Source organism: Canis lupus, chromosome 13 (assembly GCF_048164855.1).
Source record: "Canis lupus baileyi chromosome 13, mCanLup2.hap1, whole genome shotgun sequence".
Classification (NCBI taxonomy): Eukaryota; Metazoa; Chordata; class Mammalia; order Carnivora; family Canidae; genus Canis; species Canis lupus.
Genome location: NC_132850.1, coordinates 45,117,757 through 45,140,303, shown reverse-complemented (window position 1 = coordinate 45,140,303; position 22,547 = coordinate 45,117,757). Strand labels below are relative to the sequence as shown.

The 22,547-nt window shown below is 36.9% G+C and overlaps 1 protein-coding gene across 9 annotated transcripts in view; it reads left to right on the top strand.

Annotated features, from left to right (window-relative positions):
- OTUD4 (OTU deubiquitinase 4) overlaps window positions 1-22,547 on the top strand; it is a 45,267-nt gene that overhangs the window by 264 nt on the left and 22,456 nt on the right. The window contains exons 1-11 of one of the 9 annotated variants that reach the window (XM_072773426.1): window positions 40-174; window positions 5,110-5,193; window positions 7,691-7,741; window positions 8,705-8,767; window positions 13,758-13,804; window positions 14,534-14,606; window positions 16,498-16,579; window positions 18,325-18,457; window positions 21,198-21,255; window positions 21,489-21,606; window positions 21,695-21,759. In XM_072773426.1, coding sequence (XP_072629527.1) covers window positions 5,146-5,193; window positions 7,691-7,741; window positions 8,705-8,767; window positions 13,758-13,804; window positions 14,534-14,606; window positions 16,498-16,579; window positions 18,325-18,457; window positions 21,198-21,255; window positions 21,489-21,606; window positions 21,695-21,759 — 738 coding nt within the window. In that variant the 5' untranslated portion in view covers window positions 40-174; window positions 5,110-5,145. Of the gene's footprint in view, window positions 1-39; window positions 216-5,109; window positions 5,194-7,690; window positions 7,742-8,704; window positions 8,768-13,757; window positions 13,805-14,533; window positions 14,607-16,497; window positions 16,580-18,324; window positions 18,458-21,197; window positions 21,256-21,488; window positions 21,607-21,694; window positions 21,760-22,547 lie in introns of those variants that run through there. The other 8 variants (XM_072773427.1, XM_072773428.1, XM_072773423.1 and 5 more) reach the window with 8 other exon arrangements.

The window sequence follows — 22,547 nt, the reverse complement described above, 5'->3', positions numbered from 1 at the left end:
GCGGGCTGCGGGCTGCGGTGCGGGCCGCCCACGTCTGGGGCAGCGCGTGGCCCGGCTGTCGTCACCGCGGCCCATTGTAACGCAGGAGCGGGACGCTGCCCTGGGTCTGGGAGCTGCAAATCGAAACTTGAAAACCCGTAAATTAACTGGGTGTCGTCCCCTCCGGGTGAAGAGGTAATGAGGACAACCTGTGAGGCCTGTTGAGCGCGTGTACGGTTGGTGATTGCCCGGCACTTGGCGAAATATTCTTCCACTCTGTTCCGCATTCACCTTCTCTCGGTTTTATGAGCGCAGCGTTCACGCCAGTAAACCAGATGTTTACTAGAGGAGGTGGTGCACCAGGCGTTACTCGCAGAGCCTTGTTTTTTTTCAGCTACTGGACTTTGGAATGTGGGGGAGGCTAGCCCGTCCATGTCCACTTGAATCGAGCGGAGAAATATGCAGTTTGGGAAAGGCAGTTTCTTAAAAAAATATAGAATATTTTGAAAGAATTGTCTTTGAGTAGATGCTACTCTTTGTTACGCTCTGCAAGGTTTACTAAAAGTACTTTACTTCTTAAGAGTCTGTTTTGGTGTTGGGGATTCTCTAGGCTTTTGACCGAATTTTTACTTGCTAATGGTCAACACGACTTTCTAACAGGAAGATTTTTTTTTCTTTCATTAGAGATTCTTTTTTTTTTTTTTCCGTGTTATATAACACTGTGTAGTTGGTATGCAATACCAAAACCCATCCTATATTGAAAAATAGCTGCTGAAATAGTTGGATAAAAGTTTCACGTTACTGCCCTGGTGTATATTTCATACCTTTCACGGTTTGCTTTCCTTCAGCTTAAGATCTGTTCCTCTCTTCTCTTCCCCTCCCGTGGAGTTGTTACGATTCTGTTTTTCTCCCCTATTTTGAATGCTAACTAGTTTTTCAAAATTTGTTTGTGAGTAAATGTTTTACTTAACATCTTCAGACTCCTCCGTTTTTGTTTTTGTTTTTGTTTTTCTGAAGAGCAGCCATTTATTTTCCAGAGGCCCTTGTTTTCACGTCGGTATCAAAATCTTTTTTTCAAATAAAATTGACTTAACTACTTAAGCTTTGCATTATATCGCAGGCATTGTCATACAGTTCTTTGTAAAACTCCTCAAATCCAGCTGTTTTTCAGTTCATTAGATTGCCCTCATTTTTAGAGATTTAGGATGCTCCAGTGCTGTGGGGTATGTTCACACACTCCCACCCCACCCTTTACTATTAGTGGATAAACAGTCTGTCCATTTGTGAATTTTTCGGATCTCCATCTGTCCTGCTGCTTCTGCCTCAGCCTCCCTGGACTCCTCAGCACCTCCGGAAGCAGAAGGAAGGAGTGGAAGTGAATTCGGGCCTTATTTTACACACAGTGTTAGCTCTAGCAAGAATTTGGTAAGGAAGGAGGTGGAAACGAATGGAAATAAGGGAAGTATGGTGCTCATTTGGTATTGGATTATCCAGATCCTGATTCCTACTGAAGTAGAAAAGTGTGTCTGATATCAGTATCCTGTGCCATAACTGGCAAACTGGATTATACAGAAACCTCTTATTGAAGGAGGATTTCTGTTTTTAAGTAGAAAGGGGCAAAAACTAGTATCATTAAGGACTCTTTCCTCATGTCAGATAACACATTTTATTGTCTCTAGGATTTAAATCAGGCATAAGAAAACATCCCCTTCTAATTATGTGACTATGATTTTTAGTATATTAAGCTTAGAAAGCTTAATACCATGAGTTTTGAGGGAAACTTGTTTCTTCAGTAGACGTGGACTAAGGGTGTAGCCTTCATGGGGTGGGGAGGGAAGTAACACCAACCTCAGGCTTAAAGGGTGTGCTCTGTAAAAATATGTACAGAGGATTTACTTTTTTGGCGACAGCTTTTCCAGTAATACCTAAATAATTTTTTTGTTTTTAAGAAGGAGCCAGAATCTAAATGGCAGTCTTTGGGAGATAAGGTGGGGTAGAGACTTAAATTAGGGGTAGTCTTTTCCTCCAACTTACCTGATTAAATAGGCCCTTCCCTTTTTACACTTCTGGACTTGGGCCTGCAGAAGGCCTGACCTGAATCAGCTCTGTGACCATGGAGCTAAAAATAGGACGCTTTTAGAGGATTTGCTAAAGCAGTGTGTCACTTGGTCTTTCCCGGTGTTTATCACTATCTTGTCCCAAGTTAAGATCTGAAAGTCTACCATTTTCTAGGTTATTTTCACATCTATAATAATTTGCAGAGATATTTGTCTTACCGTTTGCCTTCTTAGTGTCCTTGAACTTGCACAAAGTTACACTTTTTAACAGTTGTCATTTAACTGTCCCTTGCAGTGCTTGGCTTTGTAAAGCTTCAGCACCCTTCAATTTATGGAAGTTGCTGAGAATTTTGCTTCTGAGAGACAGGCTCAGATTTTGTTTGCTAATAAGATCTTTTAAAAGAGGAGAAAAAAAAAGATACGATTGTCATTGTTTTTGATGGAAAATAAGCTTTATTCAGTTATGGCTGCCACCTGTTGCTAGGTAAATGGCTTAAAGACTATCTTCAGTTTGTCTGCCAATGGCAGGAAAGACCTATCAGACGATACTGATTTACTCAAAGTAATAATACCTTGATTCATAGTAGTGTCTAAAATTGCTCCTGTGGAAGAAATGTTGCTAAATGTCATTTGTTGAATTGGCAAAAATACTGTGGTGGTTATTTTTATATATGGACATTTCTTCCAGGGCTGAAAGCTTAGGATATATAAGTACGCTTTTAAATATTTTCCAAGATAGCAATGTAGGTACACACTCGATTAAGCTGTAAACCAGAACACTGAAAACAAACTCATTGCTACTCTTAGTTAGTACATCTTTAGGGTATCTTAATGTAATGACATAATTTGCTGACCAGACAGTTGTGCCTCTGGTTCTGTGAGTATAAAGATTTTATTTATGTTAGAGAAAGTTGGGGAAGGAGGGGGAAGGGCGGGGAGAGTACAAGCCTGGGAAGGGGCAGAGGGGAGGGAAAGGGCGGAAAATCTCAAGCAGGCTCTAGTGTGGACCTCTGTTTTATGACCCTGAGATCAAAGATCATGACCTGTGCTGAAACCAAGAGTTGGATGCTTAACTGAGAGCCACCCAGGCATCTCTCTAGTACTCTTAAGTATAAATGAACCTTGGCTGTTACCCATAGAGACCTGTAAAATGTGCAGCAGGAGCCTCCCTTTTCCTGAATTCTCTGCTCACCTTCCACATGAGGAGGAATCACTTATTTGGACCTGTAACTTTTTTTTTTTTTTTAAGATTTTATTTATTCATCAGAGACAGAGAGGTAGAGACTTAGCAGAGGGAGAAGCAGGCTCCCTGTGAAGAGCCCAATATGGGACTCGATCCCAGGACCCTGGGATCATGCCCTGAGCCAAAGGCAGATGCTCAACTCCTGAGCCACAGGCGTCCCAGGACCTGTAATTCTCTTTTTTTAAAATTTATTGTATTTTATTTTATTTTTATTTTTTTAAATTTTATTTATTTATTCATGAGAGACACAGGCAGAAAGAGAAGCTGACTCCATGCAAGGAGTCTGACATGGGACTCGATCCCGGGTCTCCAGGATCACACCCTGGGCTGAAGGCGGTGCTAAACTGTTGAACCACCTGGGCTGCCCAGACTTGTAGCTCTTTATATTGACATAATTTCTCAAGAGCCTTATTAGGAGTTTGACGTGGTTATTTTAAATGTTTCAGGGTTTGTTCTCCCCACCCCTGATCCTTTAGGGATACCAAGAGCACCTTCATTTGAGATACTCACTAATAGAAAATAATTTCAATCTTTTAAGCATGATAAAATGTTGGAGGCTAGCCAAAAAGGGTTCTGAAGCATTTGATAATACTAGGTTGTTTCAAACCAAAGCTTCAGCATTTTATTAAGAGACAAAATGCTAAGAAGTTATCCTTATGTTGAAGTAGTTTAACAAGAATACAAAGGCTACAAAAGGAGAGAATTGGATCATCTTTGTAGTGTGGCTTATTTCAGTTGGTGCTTTAAGCTTTTAGGCCAGGGCTCTTGGCTGGCTGTTGGTAGAGTACATGGCTGTTGGTCTCAGGGTTGTGAGTTCAAGCCCCCTCTTGGGCATGGAGCCTACTTAAAAATAAAAGATTTTTGGGCCTAAGAGCAAATTTCAAGGCTATTGGGCTGACAGCACATAGCAACATGTTTGCATCGTATGTGCTGCTCACTTGGCTGTTTTGAGTTGCGTAAGCCTGACACCTAAGGATTTGAGAATGAGTACTTTAATTTTTCTGAAACCCCTAGTGGACTTAAATTTCTACAATAGGCAAGTAATTCCAAATTATTGGGAAAAAAATCTAATTCTTCCAGGCTTGCCTTTTTTTTTTTTTTTTAAAGATTTTATTTATTCATGAGAGACACAGAGAGATGCAGCGACATAGGCAGAGGGAGAAGCAGGCCCCATGCAGGGAGCCAGATGATTATTCTTACAGACTTAATGTCCTAAAGAGGATTCCTGTTGAAGTTGCCTACTCTCTTTTCCAACAAGCATAGGATGAAGCTAAGCACTATGTAGCAGGGATTCTGTTAGTCTGCTTTGTGAAGAGGAAAGCTATAAGAGGGTTGGTCAGGAGAGGAAAAGCACGTTAAGTTTACAAAGATTTCCTCACAGGAGTGACCTAAAGGAGAAATGGTAATAAGCTTTTCATAAAATGACTTAAGGAGTAACCCTGATTGTGTGTTATGTCCTCTGGGTAGAGGAAGAGGTGAGAATGAATAAAGATTTAGAAATTACTGAACAGTGGGAGATCCCTGGGTGGCTCAGCGGATTAGCACCTGCCTGCGGCCCAGGGTGTGATCTGGAGTCCTGGGATCGAGTCCCATATCAGGCTCCTTGCATGGAGCCTGCTTCTTCATTTGCCTCTCTCTCTCTCTCTCTCTCTGTATCTCTCATGAATAAATAAATAAAATCTTTAAAAAAAAAAAAAAGAAATTACTGAACAGCAAATGGGGAGAGACCCATATCTGTTATGAGGTTATGTAGGGTGTGAAAGTGCTAGCTTGTAACTTAAATCCTCTCTTAACAAAATGTGTAATAGCTGTGTTGCTTTTCCTTTTCAGGTGTTGCACTCTCAGTCTCGCCATGTGGAAGTCAGAATGGCTTGTATTCACTATCTTCGAGAGAACAGAGAGAAATTTGAAGCGGTAATTTATAATTTTAAACATGGAATGGTGTCTTGAGTTTACATTTCAACCTTTGGAAGTGGTCTAGTAGGAGTTTCACAGGCTAGATCTTAATCAGGTTATGAAAAAAAGAACTTAAAAATAACTGCCTTATTGAATTTAAATCCAGTTATATTCAATTGTATTTTTAGGCTGTATTGTGATTTTCATTTCTTTAGACATTGAGAAAGCTCTGATAGTTAAGAGACTGAGCTGTGGAAGATGGAAGGATGACTTGGAGAGGAGAGAATCTTGCATGTTAAGAGTGAGCTTTGTCATGGTCAGGGGATTGGGGGGTCATGGTTAATAGTTTTCTGTGAGTGGTAGATAACCCCCTATGGATTTAAAAAATTTCAGACTTGGAGTATAAGAAATATACTGAGCATAGTTAATACTGAGCCTTTATCAGAAGGCATTTATAGGTTTTTAATTTTCAGGGTTCGTCAATGTGAATCACATCAGAACACTGTAATTATGTAAATAATGATTGATAGTACTAGAATGTTGTTTAACAACTTACTGTAATTTCTTAGTAGTATGTAGTAGGCTGTGAAATAATATGCCACAGTGGCCTGTTTTCGTTTTACATTGAAAACCTTAATAGGATTTACCAGTTACTGGTTTTATGACCTACAATTACATCATCTGACTTTCAGGGATATTTTTCCCCTTTGACTGCCAAAAAAACATTGACACCTTGCAAATAACTCAATTCTAAAACTTAACAGGTAAATAGTTCTTAACTTGGATTTTGGGTTGGTGTTCCTATATTCAAACTAGATGTTACTACTGGTGACATTCTGGGTGTATTTGGGTACCACGTTATAAGAAAGATAGTAATAAATATTCTAGGAAGGAGGGTTGCCCACAAATCAGGAGATTTGAGAACTTGTTCTACAAAACGGAACCTGGTAATGTCTTATCTGGAGGATAGATAAGAATATTGGGGTGTAATATTAAAGGGGAAGGGTAGAGAGAGGTGGAGTGCTCTTTAAGTATTTTAGAGAAATTACAAGTGAATTAATCATTATTATTGGTCCCAGAGAGTAGAACACTGTTGATAGTAATGGAAATTGCTTTCATTGGTTGAGCACTTCCTATGTGCCAGGCATTATTTAAGTTCTTTGCATATATTTATTTAGTCCTCAACAGCCTTTGATCAGAGGTTGAAAGTTCCAAGGGAAGTAGTTTCACTTTCCTTTTGTAATTTATAATAAGTACCCTCAAACAATTCTTATTGGCCAAAATTGGAAAACGCTGTCATGGGAAGGAGGGTGGGGTGTGTGGTTTGTTTGATGACAGTGTTTAGTCAGAGTCTAGATGGATACTTTCTGATTAGAAAGGAGAATCTCATATTGGTTGCAGGTCTCATATTGTGTCAGAATGCTGCTTAGATCTCTTCCAACTTTAAGTGGTTCCGTGGGTTTATTTTTTTCCCCAAGAGTATAAATAATCACCTAATACAGAATTGTGATTGGTGGGATATGTAAAATATATGGCTATAAAATACTGATTGACAGGATATTTAAAATATATGGCTGTTTTATTATAAACATGTGTTGAAACTTAGGATACTTTCTGGGAATTTGACAGCGCACAATCTATAAAAGGATTAATCTCAATCTCAAAAGAAATCCTTGGATGTTAAAAAGATTTTTATAGACTGGAGGGAGTACTTTCATGTCTTTAAGTGTATCACTTTGCTGAATTAACTGGGACTGTAAATAAAATTGAATTTGGTGTTATAGACGAATGTCTTTTAGAGATTTCACAGTTAAATTAGTGTGATGGCTAACAAAAAACAGCTTGAGTAAACTTTTTATGTTAAACAATGAAGCAGGCTGTGTTAGAAAAATCTTTTTGGTTCTTCAAAATATCTTGCATTATTCTCATCTGTGTTTTTAGTGTGACTGAACTATGAGACAATATTCATGTCTGTATTAGTAAAGTAATATTCCTTAGCTAGTATATTGTCTTTAATTCTGTTCTCCATGTTGGCCATTACTAAAGCAATTTGTGTATTTCTCTGTTCATAATGTGACCGACAGTAACCTTGAATTGCCTTCTCCCTCAGTCTGCAATTCCTTCCTGGGCTCAGGGCCCTCTATAAACAGGTGTCTACTTGAGTTCTTCTCTCACTCTGTTCTCCCCACCAAGTTGTCCAGTTGTTGCTGGCTGGTTGGTTTCTGTCTTCTCAGTATGGTGCTCACTGCCTCTTTACTCTACATTGTACCTGCGTACCTCCACGTCCTGTCCAGGAAATCTTTTCCGATAATGTTTCCTTTTTAAAATTCTTTTCTATGTTTATAATCTTTACTTAGTGATTTTTATATATTTTAATAATTAGATTGTATACACATAAATATATATATTACTATTACTGTTGTATCCAACGTTCACATGAGAACTCAGTAATTCACAATGAAAAGGTTTTTTGTTTTGATGTATTTCTGATAGCTTTTTTTTTTTTTTTTTGCAGTTTATAGAAGGGTCATTTGAAGAGTATTTAAAACGTTTGGAAAATCCACAGGTATGCAGTGGTTCTGTAATATATTTCTATTTTTTATATTTTGAAGTATGTATTTAAAGTTCATTAGAAGGTATACAGTGTATGGAAGTACTGTTTTTCATAAATATTTCTTAGTTGCATATTTTGGGTAGCATTTAACTGGAAAACGGTTGGAGCTGTGTACTGGATGTTGCCTCAGTAAGGACAGAGTCATGCTATCTTTTTTTTATTTTTTTATTTTTTATTTTTTTATTTTTTTGTTTTTTTTGTGCTATCTTTATCATAATGTTATCTGAATGTAGCATTAAAAACCTACAATAACAGTGGTGATAATATTTAGGATACTGTATTGGTATGGGTATTGGGCTTAATGGACAGGGTATAGGATTTGCTTGCTTCTTTAGGCCACTGAGAAAACACGTTCTTTTATGGAGGTTCCATTTCCCATCAGCAGCTTGAGAAGGAGGAAGAAACCACTGAGAGGAAAAAGATGGCACTTCCCCCAGTCCTGCTGTGCCATACTTTTCTCGGTCATGATGAAATTAAAATAATTTGTCTATTTTTTTTCTGCTTACAAAACTAATATTCTCCCTATAAAGATCCAAATATCATGAAATGTCACATGGAATGCTGGAAGAAACTAAGGAGTCAGGGAGGGAGGGAAAGGAATAATAACATAGGAACCGGGTGTTTGATTAACAACTGGTGTCTCCTTTTGATTCTCTGAAACTAATGTGAGTCCTTGTTGAGTGCCAAGAATTGACAGACACTCTGGGGATGCAGAGGTAACTGGGTTTTGGGTGCTGTTTTCAGGACTTTTCCCTGTGGTAGGGAAAAATAACTAATAGAAGTGAAAAGCGTGGTCATAAGAAGTCTAAATAGGTTTTATAGGCATTCATAGTTTTATTTTTACCTAGGTAGGCAAGAGGTAGTGGGTTGGTATTTGAAGTCTGACTAGATTCTGAATGAGAATCTATCTTCTAGGAAGGGAAAATTGTGAGCAAGGCAGATTCAGAAAGCAGTTCAATTTGCATGGAGTATGCGAAGGTAAGAGTAAGAAATTCAGAGGGCAGGCTGTGGGATGGATCATGGAAGAGCCTTCACTGCTAGTTTGGAGCTTATGCTTTAGGCTAGCATTTCTCACAAGTGTCAGCTATAAACTGTCTGCATCAGAATTTCCCGAAGTGATTGTAAAAATGCAGATTCCCTAATCAGGTCTATTCCAGACCTGAACCAAAGTCTATGTCTGCGGCCTGAGTATCTGGTATGGAGAAATCTTTCAAATGTTTTGATGCAGGAAGTGAGTATATCACTGCTGAGAACCAAGAATAGTGCCTAGCATCCTTGTTGGCTCTCTGGTTGAATAGAAGAATATTGTGCAGAGGTGGTTTGGAAGTGGATGAGACCAGAGGTGGGAAGACCAATTGCATGGTTTAAAAAAAAAAAAAAAAAAGTGTTTAATACATGGAAAAATGTGCACAGTACATGCAGTGTAAAAAAGGAAGTATTATGTTACTCCAGTTTTGGAGACAGATACCCTCTGAAGGCTTTTTCACTAAGTCCATACCTTATTCCATTTTTATTTCTGTCATTTCAATAAGTTTTGCCCACATCTTATGGTCACAAATACCATTTTCCTGAGGTTTTAATTTTTTTTCTCTTACCTTAAAGCCTCTTTGAAGACAAGGATTGGATATTTTATTGCTTTTGAGCTTTTCATAGTTACCTTTTAATTTGGAGTGCTGAACTGATTTGTGTGTATGGTTTGACTGTTAAATCCACATGCATTTTATGGAACATACAGGAAGAGCAACACTAGAGTGTTATCTCTATGTAGTAATGTTCTTGGTGATTTTTACTCTAAAGGAAATGACAAAGTCTGTTTATTAACTGCCCCTCCACCTTTTTTTTTTTTTTTTTTTAAAGTAAGCTCTACCCCCCACGTGGGGCTTGGACTCATGACTCCGGATCAAGAGTCACAAGCCCTACTGACTGAGCCACTCAGCTGCCCCCTGTGCATTAACTTTTTAATCAAGAAAAATCTCACAATTTTTTTTTAAGATTTTATTTATTCGTGAGAGACGCACAGAGGGAGAAAGCAGGCTCTCTGTGGGGAGCCTGATACAGGACTTGATCCTGGGATCTGGGATCACAACCCGAGCCAAAGGCAGACACTCAGCCACTTAGCCACCCGCCCCCGCCCCATGTTTTTTATAGTAATCTTTGTGTAAGCAGTTCAGACTGTCAAGCTGTGAAGTTCTGAGAAAGGGTGGACATGATGAGAATGGAGAGAAAGGGGATAGAGGGGAGGAAATGAGGTAGTGTGAACTGAGACTGATTTGGGAGTCCGTAGGAGAAGGAGGAGGGAAGTTGCTATGGTTTTGAGCACCTGGGACAGGTCTCCTTCCCAGGATGCTGGCTGACCAGTTTTTTTATTTTCACGACCTCCCCCTTCCCAGACTGATCAGATTTCTCCTCCAGATGTTTTAGGACCTTCTGAACAGTTGGGTTTGTGCTTTTTAAAGATTTTGTTTATACGTATGTATGTACACATGCCACATGGATGGGGGCAGAGGGAGGGGGTGAAACAGATTTCCTGCTGAGTGTGAGCCCAGTGATGGACTCCCATTACAAGACCCTGGGATCATGACCTGAGCCAAGGTCTGACATTTAACTGAGCCACCCAGGAGCTCCCTGTGCTTCTTTATTAGCAGCATATATTTATGTCTTTATTTTTCTTTTTTCCTGATATATGGGATGTATGAAATGAAAGAGAAATATAGTTGATAGATTCTTATGTTTTGCTCAGTTTGCAGAGAAAACATCTTTATTCTTTACTTAAAATGCCAGTGGAACATTTTGAAAAATGCCTCAAACTTTTTGTAAGAATATATTTTTGTCACTTTATGGAGGTAAAAATGACATAGTGAAATTCACCAATTTTAAGTGTATAATTTGATGAGATTTGACAAAGGTATACGGTTGTATAACTACCACTACAAACACAATGGGACATTTCCATCACTTCACAAAGTTCCCTGTGCCCTTTTGCACTTAATCCCTTTTTCCCACCTTCTGGTTGTTGGCAATCATTGATATGCTTTGTTAAGTTTTGCCTTTTCTAGACTATATATAAATGGAATGATATAGTTTATAGTCTTAGGTATCTGGCTTCTTTCAGTTAGCCTAATGAAAACACATGGAGACTCATCCATGTTATTGTTGGGTGTATCAGTCGTTGGGCTCCTTTTTATTGATGAATGGTTGTTCATTATACGGATGTACCGGAATTTGCTCGTCCATTTATCATTTTATGAATATTTGAGTTCTTTCCAGTTTTAGACTGTTTCATGATTAAAACTGCCAAGAATATTTGCCTATAAGTGTTCATGTGGACATATGTTTTCTTTTCTCTCGGATTAACACTTAGGAGTGGAATTGGTCTGTCATATGGTGAATTTATGCTTAACTTCATGAGAAACTGCCAAACTCTTTCCAAGTGGCCCTGCCATTTTACTTTCTCATTGGCAATGTACAAAAATTTCAACTGTTCTATGTCTTTGTTAACATTCAGTCTTGTCAGCCTATGAAATTGTAGCTGTTCTGGTGGTTGTGTAGTGGTATGTCATGATGGTTTTAACTTACATTTATTTCTCTAATGTTGAACATTTTTTCATGTGCTCATTTGCCATCCATGTATCTTTGTTGGTGAAGTGTCTGTTCAAAGATTTTGCCCATCTTTTGTTATGCTGGTTTTATTGTAAGAATTTGTAAGAATTCTTTTTACTGGATATAAATTCTGTATTGGATATGTAGTTTTCAAATATTTTCTTCTAACTTTATCTTTTCATTTTCTTAATGGCATCCTTAGAAAGGTTTGTTTTTAGTAACTATTGAACATTTAAATTCGATGTTTTTGATCTAGTTCATTAGTTAAAACAGATTTCTATTTTATTTACTTATTTATAGGTTTTATTTATTTATTTATTTATTTATTCATTCATTCATTCATTCATTCATTCATTCATGAGAGACAGAGAGAGGCAGAAACACAGGCAGAGGGAGAAGCAGGGTCCATGCAGGAAGCCTGATGTGGGACATGATCCCGGGATCACCCCAGAACCGAAGGCAGATGCTCAACTGCTGAGCCACCCAGGTGTCCAGTTTAAAACAGATTTTATAGAAATGCTCATTGTCACCTACCATAAGGAAGTATGTTAAACATTGTAAGAAGTGATGAGTAAATAAAATTACAGCTTTAAGTTGGAAGACAATGGTAGAACATAGGTACTTTTTGTAATTTAAAATTGACCGCGGTTAGAGAAGATACTATGATAGCCATTGTTTATTTAACTAGACTACAACAAATTTATTCTGGAGATTAATAAGCACTTATAAAATAGTTCATTATTTGAGAGATGATATTATGTTGACAGTAATAGAATAATTTTCCTTTTTTAAAAGTGATTTAACACCTTTTGTATGGAGTTAGATGTAGCTTATGTTTGTGATATAAGCAAACTGGTTTGAGTGAAGATTTTCTCTACAGCAGAATGTCACTTGTAGCAGTTTATGAGAAGCCATGATTGTTTGGCAGAGACCTATTTAAAGAAATCTATTTTAATATATCGTACCCATTTCATTTTGAAAATCAGAGTCAACTTTTAAGAACTATTAGAATGAAAAATCTCTAGGGGAAAGATTATCCTTGCCCGAGATAAAAATATCTTTTCCTTACCTCAAATTTCTTTTCTTTAAAGGAAAAAGTAGCAGCATTCACTTACCATAGCTTATTATTTTTAGTGTGTCTTGATATTAAGTCTTTAGTAATTTCACAAGTAGTATAGGAATGCATTCTTATAGTAAAAGATTTAATACAGAATAAAGAGTGAAAATACTTCGTTTTCCCTCATCTTGGATTTCCTGTCTCCACTGTCAGATTAGGATGTATCCTTCTAGTCCTCGTACACCTGCACATACATGTATTAAAGTACCTTTTTGTTTCTTTTACCCAAATGGGTTTTTTTTTTTTAATGATTTAATTAATTCATTTTAGAGAGTGAGTGTGTGCACGAATGAGCAAGGGGAGAAGTGGAGGGAGAGAGAGAATCTCAAGCAGACTTTGCTGAGCATGGAGCCTGACTGAGGCTCGATCAAGTGCCCCATGACTGACTTCTTATACTTAATAGTCTGACTGATCTTTCCAAGTCAGTTTATATAGGTATACCTCATTCTTAAATGATTGCATGGTGTGTCATACGTGGTGTGGATGAACCATAAATTATTTGATTATTCCTTTCCTATTAGTAAAATATGTAGGCTTTCTTTAAAAAAAATTTTTTTTAAACTATTACAAATAGCTACAGTGAACATCTTTGTTTATGTACACTTTTGTGGACATATGAAATACTTTAGGATAGATACACAGAATTTGAATTGCTGGGTCAAAGGGTATATGTAGATACTTAAAATTTTGATATATACTGGCTGTTTCCTTCTAAAAGGCTTAAAGATGTAAAGTGACTCCTCTAGGGCTGTAGTGACTATAGAATTTCTATCTCATGTCAGAAAGATTGCTAGCACACTGTTTTCTTTGTACTTTTAATTACCCTAAAAATAACAGACCTACTCCTTTTTTATCTTTTCTGATTCCTGAGTTCTCCTTCTATTCAACATCTAATTTTTTGGGCATATAACATGTTCCAAGCTCTGTCCTGGGTGCTAGGAGGTGAGAGGACAAAGCCCTTGCCTTCAGCAGGTTCTCCACTTGGAGATGCCACTCCATGGTCTTAACACAACAATAGGAACTATCATGTCACCTTGTGTTACTGAGTATTTTCATAACATAGGCTTAGGCTATTTTTTTTAAGTAGCTTTTTAGTTATATAAGGTCCATTTTATATACGTGTTTTCATAATCAATACTAATAATATTATTGGGCTTTTTCTAGCTCATTAGGTATATTGTACAAAAGTATATATTAAGGTATTGTAGAAGTATGAGATACTTAAGTGACAACTTTTTTCTTCAATTACAGGAATGGGTTGGACAAGTGGAAATAAGTGCCCTTTCTCTTATGTACAGGTAAGCACTGTAGTAACATAAGTAAAAGAGTGAGTGGGAAATTAGCATATTCCATTATATTAAAATTATTAAAATAGCAAAACAGTTTTATGCCTTGATTGTGAAATATCTTTTCTAATTAAAAAAAAAATTAAGTGCACCAATTAGATTTTGACATTAAATATGCCAGCATTTAGAAATTGTAATTCTCAAAATATTTTTGGAAAGGAGTACAGACATTTTTCCAGGCTTATAAATATGATTATCACTTATTAACTTGATAGAGGAATGATTTCCTACTTTGTCAGGGCTGGTAGCATCAGATAGCCACTAGAAACAGGAAAAACACCATATTACTATTAAACTACGTTTGGGAGAAGAGCAGGTGAATGCTTTATTTTTTCGTTTTGAAATGTCTGTATAAAATTTTGTCTTCACAATTTCTGTTATTTTAGAGTCTCTTTTTAGAATTATATCTGAAGTTAATGTATTTGAAGTTTTACTTTTTTATTTTTTATTTTTTTAATTTTATTTTTATTTTTTTATTTTTATTTTTTTGAAGTTTTACTTTTTTAAAAAGGTACTTTCATATTGGTGTTTTTACAACTTACTGTATTTACTATCTTGTTGACTGCTCTATACTGCCTGGAACATGGCTTCGCACATATTAGGCTCTTCGTGAATGAATGAACAAATGTTTAAATCAAGAAATATGTTTCCTGAGAAGTAATTGCTAAATTTTATTTTCAGGAAAGATTTTATTATTTATCGGGAACCAAATGTTTCTCCTTCACAAGTAACTGAAAATAATTTTCCTGAGAAGGTAAGAATTTTTCTAAGTGTTTCTAAAGAATTTAAGTAAAAGAAACACTTACCACCTTGACCTTCTAAGCTATAATTTTAAGGTGACCTTTTGAAATACTTTTGTAGGAACATTATGATAATTTTATTTAAAGTTCCTGTTAATCATTATTGAGTCATATTTTGTATTTGTTTTTTTCCCCACAAATCACTGTGTTGAATGCTATCAGAACATTTCACGAGAGGGAAAAATCTTGAGATACTAGTGTACATTATTAACTAGACTGTTTTGCATCACTATAAACGTCAAGTAGTAAAATAACTTGTGAAAGCAAGTTCTGCCATTGTTTCCAAAAATACTTGGGTAATAGTAATATATTTTTCCTTACAAAGATAACTTACTGGTTGAGGTGTTATTATCTAGTCATAAACTGCAATCAACTGAAAAATTATTTGAGGACTAGAAAGGGAAAAAAAAACCCTCAATTGATTCATTGTTAAGAGAACTTTGTATTAATTAGCTGTTTTGGAATCATCCAGGCCAAGTTGAAGTGTTTTGTCATCATGCTATGGTAAGGGGGAGGGGAATTGAGTGAAGTAACTACCTTTTATAAAAAGGATTTGAGAGTTTCTAGGGTGCTTGGCTCTTTATTAGGCCTTTCCCATATAGGTTTTGGAATATGACATAATCCAAACAAAATCAGTGTTTATTTCTCCTTGCATAAGTAATTGACTATTTATTTAAATTTTTAAAAAATATTTTATTTATTCATGAGAGACACATAGGCAGACACACAGAGGAGAAGCAGGCTCCATGCAGGGAGCCTGATGTGGGACCTGATCCCCGGACCCCAAGATCACGCCCTGGGCCGAAGGCAGGCGCCAAACCACTGAGCCACCCAGAGATCTCCAGTAATTGACTATTTAGAAAGTACTTTAAAACTATAAAGCAGCGGGCAGCCCGGGTGGCTCAGCGGTTTAGCGCCACAGTCAGCCTGGGGCGTGATCCTGGAGACCTGGGATTGAGTCCCCTGTCGGCCTGCATGGAGCCTGCTTCTCCCCCGCCCCTGTCTCTCATGAATAAATAAAATCTTTAAAAACAAAACAAAACTGTAAAGCAGCAGAAAAAAATTGACTTTTGATTGTGCCTCTCAGAGGTAAGCATCTTAATAAGGTTTTGGAGTATTTAGTATTTTCTTACATCTTTTAACTGTCTTGTTTTTTAAGTAGTTGAAATTGTGTTGTGTATATTTTTTGTGATCCCATAAGCATTTCCCCAGGTCATTAAGAACTTTTTGATTTAATAGCTGTGTAACATTTTAACATTGGATATACCATAGTTGACCACATCAAAGCCTAGGTTGCTCTAAAATAATCTTTTTCTTTTCTTTTCTTTTCTTTTCTTTTCTTTTCTTTTCTTTTCTTTTCTTTTCTTTTCTTTTCTTTTCTTTTCTTTTCTTTTCTTTTCTTTTCTTTTCTTTTCTTTTCTTTTCTTTTCTTTTCTTTTGTAAAGATTTTATTTATTCATGAGAGCCACAGAGAGAGAGGCAGAGGCAGAAGCAGGCTCCTTGCTGGGAGCCCAATGGGAGACTTGATCCCAGAATTCTAAGATCAAACGACAGGCAGAGGCTCTCAACCGCTGAGCCACCCAGGTGGCCCAGTAATCTTTTCTTTTAAGTAAGCTCCATGCCCAGCATGCAGCCCAACTCGGGGCTTGAACTCTGGATCCTGAGATCTAGAGCTGGGCTGAAATCAAGAATCAGACGCTTGACTGACTGAGTCACCGAGGCCCTCCTAAAATAATCATTTTCTATTTGGAAATTACTAGCAATTCAGAAAAATTTGAGATAAAAGTTTCTATGTAAGTTTCATAAATGAAGGACTGAAAGGTGTCTTTAATTTTTTCCTTTCAGGTATTACTGTGTTTTTCAAATGGAAATCATTATGATATTGTCTATCCCATAAAGTATAAAGAGAACTCTGCAATGTGTCAGTGTGAGTATCACCCTTGTGTTTGTATAGGGAGTTCTATTTCTAAGCTATACAGTCTTAAATGCAAACAAGTCTGTTTTGTTGTATACAAAGATATACTAAGAATCTTAGATTAGGAAAAATACTAATACTGTAATAAAAACATGTTTGACTAGGGAAAAATGGAGCTAGTAGCTTGAGTTTGACTTGTAATTACAGAGTTCTTTCCTGCAGTAATTCATTTCAGTAATAGAGACACACAGAGAGAAGCAGAGACATAGGCAGAGGGAGAAGCATGCTTCATGCAGGAAGCCTGATGGGGGACTCGATCCTGGGACTCCGGGATCATGCCCCGAGTCAAAGGCAGATGCTCAACTGCTGAGCCACCCAGGTGTCCCCATATGTGTTTTTAAAGCTGTTGGTCTAGGGCTTGAAAATCTGAATAAGCAAATCAAGCATGTATTTGATTGATTTGCCTCTAGAACAGGGTTTCTTAATCTTGGCACTACTGACATTTTGGGCTGGATAATTCTTTAGAGCTGTTCTGTGCATTGTGGGATGTTTAGTAGTATCCCTGGCATGTACCATGTAGAGAGCTCTCTTTTCCATTGCAACAAACAAAACAAAATCTCTTCACATTTTGCCAGGAATTTCCTGGAAGGATAAAAATCCCCTCTTCTTCCCAAGTTGAGAATTACTGCTCTAGTAGTTCCTTTCTACATTCTTACCCTTTATCATCTGTCTGACAAAGTGCACATCACTCATACAGAGCATCAGTGCTAGGAATGTAACAAATTTTTCCTCCTTTGTTCAGCTAGTGGTGATCAGTAAAGATATGTGTAATGTGTAATGCAATTTTAGAAATTGATGGATCTGTTTTAAGTTGTGAAAGTCTAGCTGTCTGTATCCTGGACTATGTCCTCCTCTCCCAACTGGTTAAAATCTAGACATTTCAGCTTTCGAAAGGCTAGCTCATAGCCTACCTTACCTGTACTTCTCAGTGCCTGTGGGTTGGATGATACCAGGAATGGAAGAAAGGTGATCTGTGAGAAGGTGGTCTCCTTGGGGACTCATTTAGAGGGTGGGCACCTATTGTTGATGAATTTTTAGTTTCATAAAGATCACTGCAGTATAACCAAGTGAGAATCCCAGATACTATGTGTAATGTCTTTGTGACTGTTTGGTAATCTATATTTTCTAGAGGTTTTGTTTTGTATTTAAAGCAAAAAAAGTTGATTATGCTTCTTTCCTTTCATGGCTGCTCAGAATGCATTTTTTGATAGTTGTCTTTTGAGTCCCTCATGAAAAGTTATCCTCTTCTAGGAATTTTAATGTTTCTGTCCATGTCTCTTAAGGTTGAGCAGGTTGTGTGACCTCTAATTCTCAAGTTTCCTAATTTGTACTGTTAGAATAATAATACTTTGCTGTGCCAGGGATTAAATATGAATATATGTAAAGGCTTTGCACAGTGCATGGAATGCAGTAATTGCTCAGTATGCATGTTTAGGTTTTACTGTCATACTTGTTTCATGGTTGTGATACCTTTTTGTGTTTTAAAATGGCAGTATTTTATGTAATGATTTCAAATTAATTACAGAGATAGAAATTCTAGTTGTTCTCTAGGTAACTTTTTGGTTAAATTGTGTTATTGATCATAAAATGTTATAGGTCCCCTAGTTAGGATTTTGGAAACCTGTGCAATAGATATTGTCAATTTTGTGTTAAAACATAAAATTAATGTTGCATAATATTTCTCTTATTAATTGCAGCTCTCCTTTATGAATTGTTGTATGAGAAGGTATTTAAAACTGATGTTAGTAAAATCTTGATGGGACTAGACCCCTCTGAAGTAGCTGATGAAAACAACAGTGAAATATCAGATTCAGAGGATGACAGTTGCAAGTAAGAATGAATTTAAGTCCTAAAATACAGTGCCCTGTAAAGAAACAGTTCAATAAGGAATGTGAGGCATGCAGTTGCCTCACATATTGAGGTATCATGTATTCCTAAGATATAGCAGTTTGCAGTATAGGTTTCTTTTTTCTTGCCACTGATTTAATCTAATTTTTATTACAGGACTGTGTTTGAAAGTTGATGTTTTTGGTTGATAGGCTCTATTTCTACACAATCTAGATGTATATGTGTATAATAGATTAAGCCTTGCCTGTATGTATTGTAAAATTTTTAAGGTTAACATGTCATTTGTTTGCATATCCAGTGATGAAAAAAATGACCATTTTATTTCTGTGACCGTTATTGTTTCCTTACTTTAGATAATGCCTTTCTCTTTCTTTATAGAAAATAATCCCAAGTTAGGGCACAAGTATGTGAACAGTTCTGGATAATGCCTCTGTTTCAGATTGTGAACAAACACCTTTTAACATAGAGTCTCTGAGGCTTTTATTTTCCACACAGGATGTGTAGGGTAATGGTTAAGAGCTTGGGGCTATAGACAGCCAAATCTGGTTTCAATCCTGGCTTCCTTGCAAGTAACTAGACTTGGGGCAAGTTATTGAAGTTCACTAGGAAGCCCCAATTCTATATAAAATTGAGATATGTTAGTATTTCCTTGAAGGAGGGAATTTGTAAGAATTAAAGGAAATAGTGTGTAATATGTGTAGACTAGTTTCTAGATACTGTGTCCAACATTTTTTAGTTTTTATTAACAATATTAAAACATTTACTCTCTATTAGAACCTACCCTGTTCCATTCCTAGTGAAGATAAAAGTATTTTATTCCTAGTGTGTGGGAGTATGAAAGTATCCTCCTTGGTATTACGTACTGTAAATGGAATCAAGCTTTAGGGTATCTAATTCTTTATTAAATACTTGAAATCTATCTCCTTTTGTCTGAAATACCAGGCATTTGTTGAGTTACATTTTTCTGATCCTTATTATTATTTTTTATAGATTCTATTTATTCTTGAGAGCCACAGAGAGAGAGAGAAGAGAGAGGCAGAGGGAGAAGCAGGCTCCATGCAGGGAGGCTGATGTGGGACTCGGATCTTGGGACTCCAGGATCATGCCCTGAGGCTGAAGGCAGGCACTTTAACTGCTGAGCCACTCAGGCATCCCATTCTGATCCTTTTTTTTTTTTTTTTTTTTTAAAGATTTTTTAAAATTTATTCATGAGAGACACAGAGACAGAGAGAGAGAGAGAGAGAGAGAGAGAGAGGCACAGACACAGGCAGAGGGAGAAGCAGGCTCCATGCAGGGAGCCTGACATGGGGGACTCGATCCCGGGTCTCCAGGATCACACCCTGGGCTGAAGGCGGCGCTAAACCACTGAGCAACCCAGGCTGCCCTAAGTTAAAGAAGTTTATGAGGAAAGTTGTGTTCATTGTAATGTGTAGTCTTTTTATTCTGTGCTAGTGTATAGCCCGTGGAACATGGAAGCCTTTTATTCCTCCAAAGATTTTATTTATATGAGAGCGAGAGAGTGCACACGCTGCAGGAGTGCACAAATGGGAGGGGCAGAGGGAGAGGGAGAATCTTGGGCAGACTCCACACTTAGCACAGAGCCTGATGTGGGCTCAGTCTCATGACCCTGAGATAATGACTGAAGCTGAAACTAAGAATTGGATGCCCAACTGACTGCACCACCCAGGCTTCCCAACATGGAAGCCTTTTTAAAATTAACTTTTGTTGAATAAATAACGTTTCTTTTCACTTGCATCATGTCTGGCTTAAGGAGGGTAAGACTTCAATTAGGGAAGAATGCTGCATAATTATGGTACACTAAATAGGCATAGTTAGGTAATAAGGTGGAAAGACCAAGGATGTCATATTGGTCATCCTGAAGTAGTGGGGATTATGGGCAATTTTTTTTAGTCTAGACTAGATACTTGGGGTCTCTTAAATATTGCTGCATTTAAGGACAGGTTTGGAGATTGTCCTGAAGACTAGAGATTGACTGGAGGAATTATAGGACAGAAGACTACAGGTAGTCTCATCTCCTCTTCCATTCAGACTGCCATCACTGTGTTCCTGCTTTGCCAATTTCTTGGCCACCCCAGAGTCTTTTCCACTTGCTGTCCTCTCTGCCCAGAATACTCAATAGTCATTTGCTATTAACACCTTTATTTTTATTTTTTTTTTCTATCAACACCTTTAATTCTTTATTCAGAAAGGCATCTTAGCAAGTCCTTTCTTCATCTCAGTTTTTACTATTCAAACCTATGTCTCAGCGTTATCATTTCTGCGACCTGGACCCCACCCCACTGCATAGATGGCACTTAAGATCATCATTTCACATACTGATTATTTACTTAGTTTGTGTCTGCTCTAATTAGATTGTTGTGGAATATCTGCATTGCATATTGAAAGGAAATTTTTATATTAAATGTTTAATAAACTCAATTTTTCTGTCTACCCAAATTTCAGTTTTGTTTCTGTTTTCTTGATGATTGGCCCTTACACAAAGAAGTACTGATAAAAGTTTTGATTTTTATCTTAATATGCATACGCGTGTGTGTGTTTAAAAATGCATCCCTACACTAAAGCTTGTATGAGCTCACTGGACTGTATCTTTGATTATTTGGGATTTAGTTGTGACTGGAGATTTTTATGTGGTGTTAATATAAGTTATTCATGAACACATTTTTGTACTTTTAATTGTGGTTATATTTTTTTTCCTTTGTAGAAGTAAAACTACAACTGCTAATGATGTGAATGGAGTTAAAGCTTTGTCAAGTGATCAGGTATTTTTATTTAATGGTTTTAACTACTTTCTCCATATAAGCACATGAATTTAGTCTTCATTTTTTCTTGTACAATTTTAATGGAGTCAGAATCATCTGGTTCAGAAAATATTTGGTGACTTCCTAATTTTTTAAGTTTTCTTCTTTTGATTTTACTCTTACACGTATCTCAAACAAAAATGTTTTTAAAAGCATTTCTGTGTTGATTGGACTTCCTGACTTTGTTTGTTTAGCACCCGAAAAACAATGGGAACTCTTCTAGCCTCCCTTTGTCTAGAAAGGTTCTTAAGTCACTCAATCCAGCAGTCTATAGAAATGTGGAATATGAAATTTGGCTGAAGTCTAAGCAAGGTAAGTTAAACAATATTTTCTATAAATTTTCTTTGTGTCACTTGAAAATAATTAAGTCAACTTGATATTATACTGATATTGTTTACAGCTCAACAAAAACGTGATTATTCCATTGCTGCTGGCTTACAGTATGAAGTTGGAGATAAATGCCAAGTAAGTGATAGATAAAAGATTTCACATGAAATCTTCTTCTTTTTTTTTTTTTTTTTTTTAAGATTTTATTTATTCATGAGAGACCTAGGCAGAGAAGCAGGCTCCCTGTGGGGAACCTGATGTGGGAGTCTACCCTAGGACCCCCGGGGTCACGACCTGAGCCAAAGGCAGACAGACCCTCAACCACTGAGCCACCCAGATGCCCCGATTTTACTTGAAATCTTAATTGATTCTGATAGGAACTAAGAAAAAACAGTTTAAGTTTGAATGTGTTATTAGTATGAGATTTCACATACATATTTTAATAGTTGTAAATATTTAGCTTTTTGACCTATTAGAATACATTACCAAAACTGTATGTTTATAAAAACCATGACATCTCATCAAATGATCCTTAAGAACAGTGTCAGTGTTTGATACTACTTGTTTGAAAGAAGTAACGATAACATCTTAGATTTTTAGATATTTTCATTACAGTTAGCAAATTACCAAAATTGATTCAAACTTGACATTATAGGCTATTTTTGTTTTATGAAAGTCATCCTGGAAGATTTTGATAGATACAAAAAAGTTTTCTGTAGGATTAAGAAAGAGTGAATAGCAGTGAAAGGAGTTTTGCCGTTTAATTTGAATAAACTATTGTACTGGTCTACAGTAGCTGGTTGTTAAAGGGGAACGTTGGATTAGATCAGTTCTCAATTTGGAGTGATTTCGCAGTCCTCACTCCTCATTTGGCAGTGTTTGCAGAAACCTTTTGTAGTCACAACCTGGGAGGTGCTACTGACATC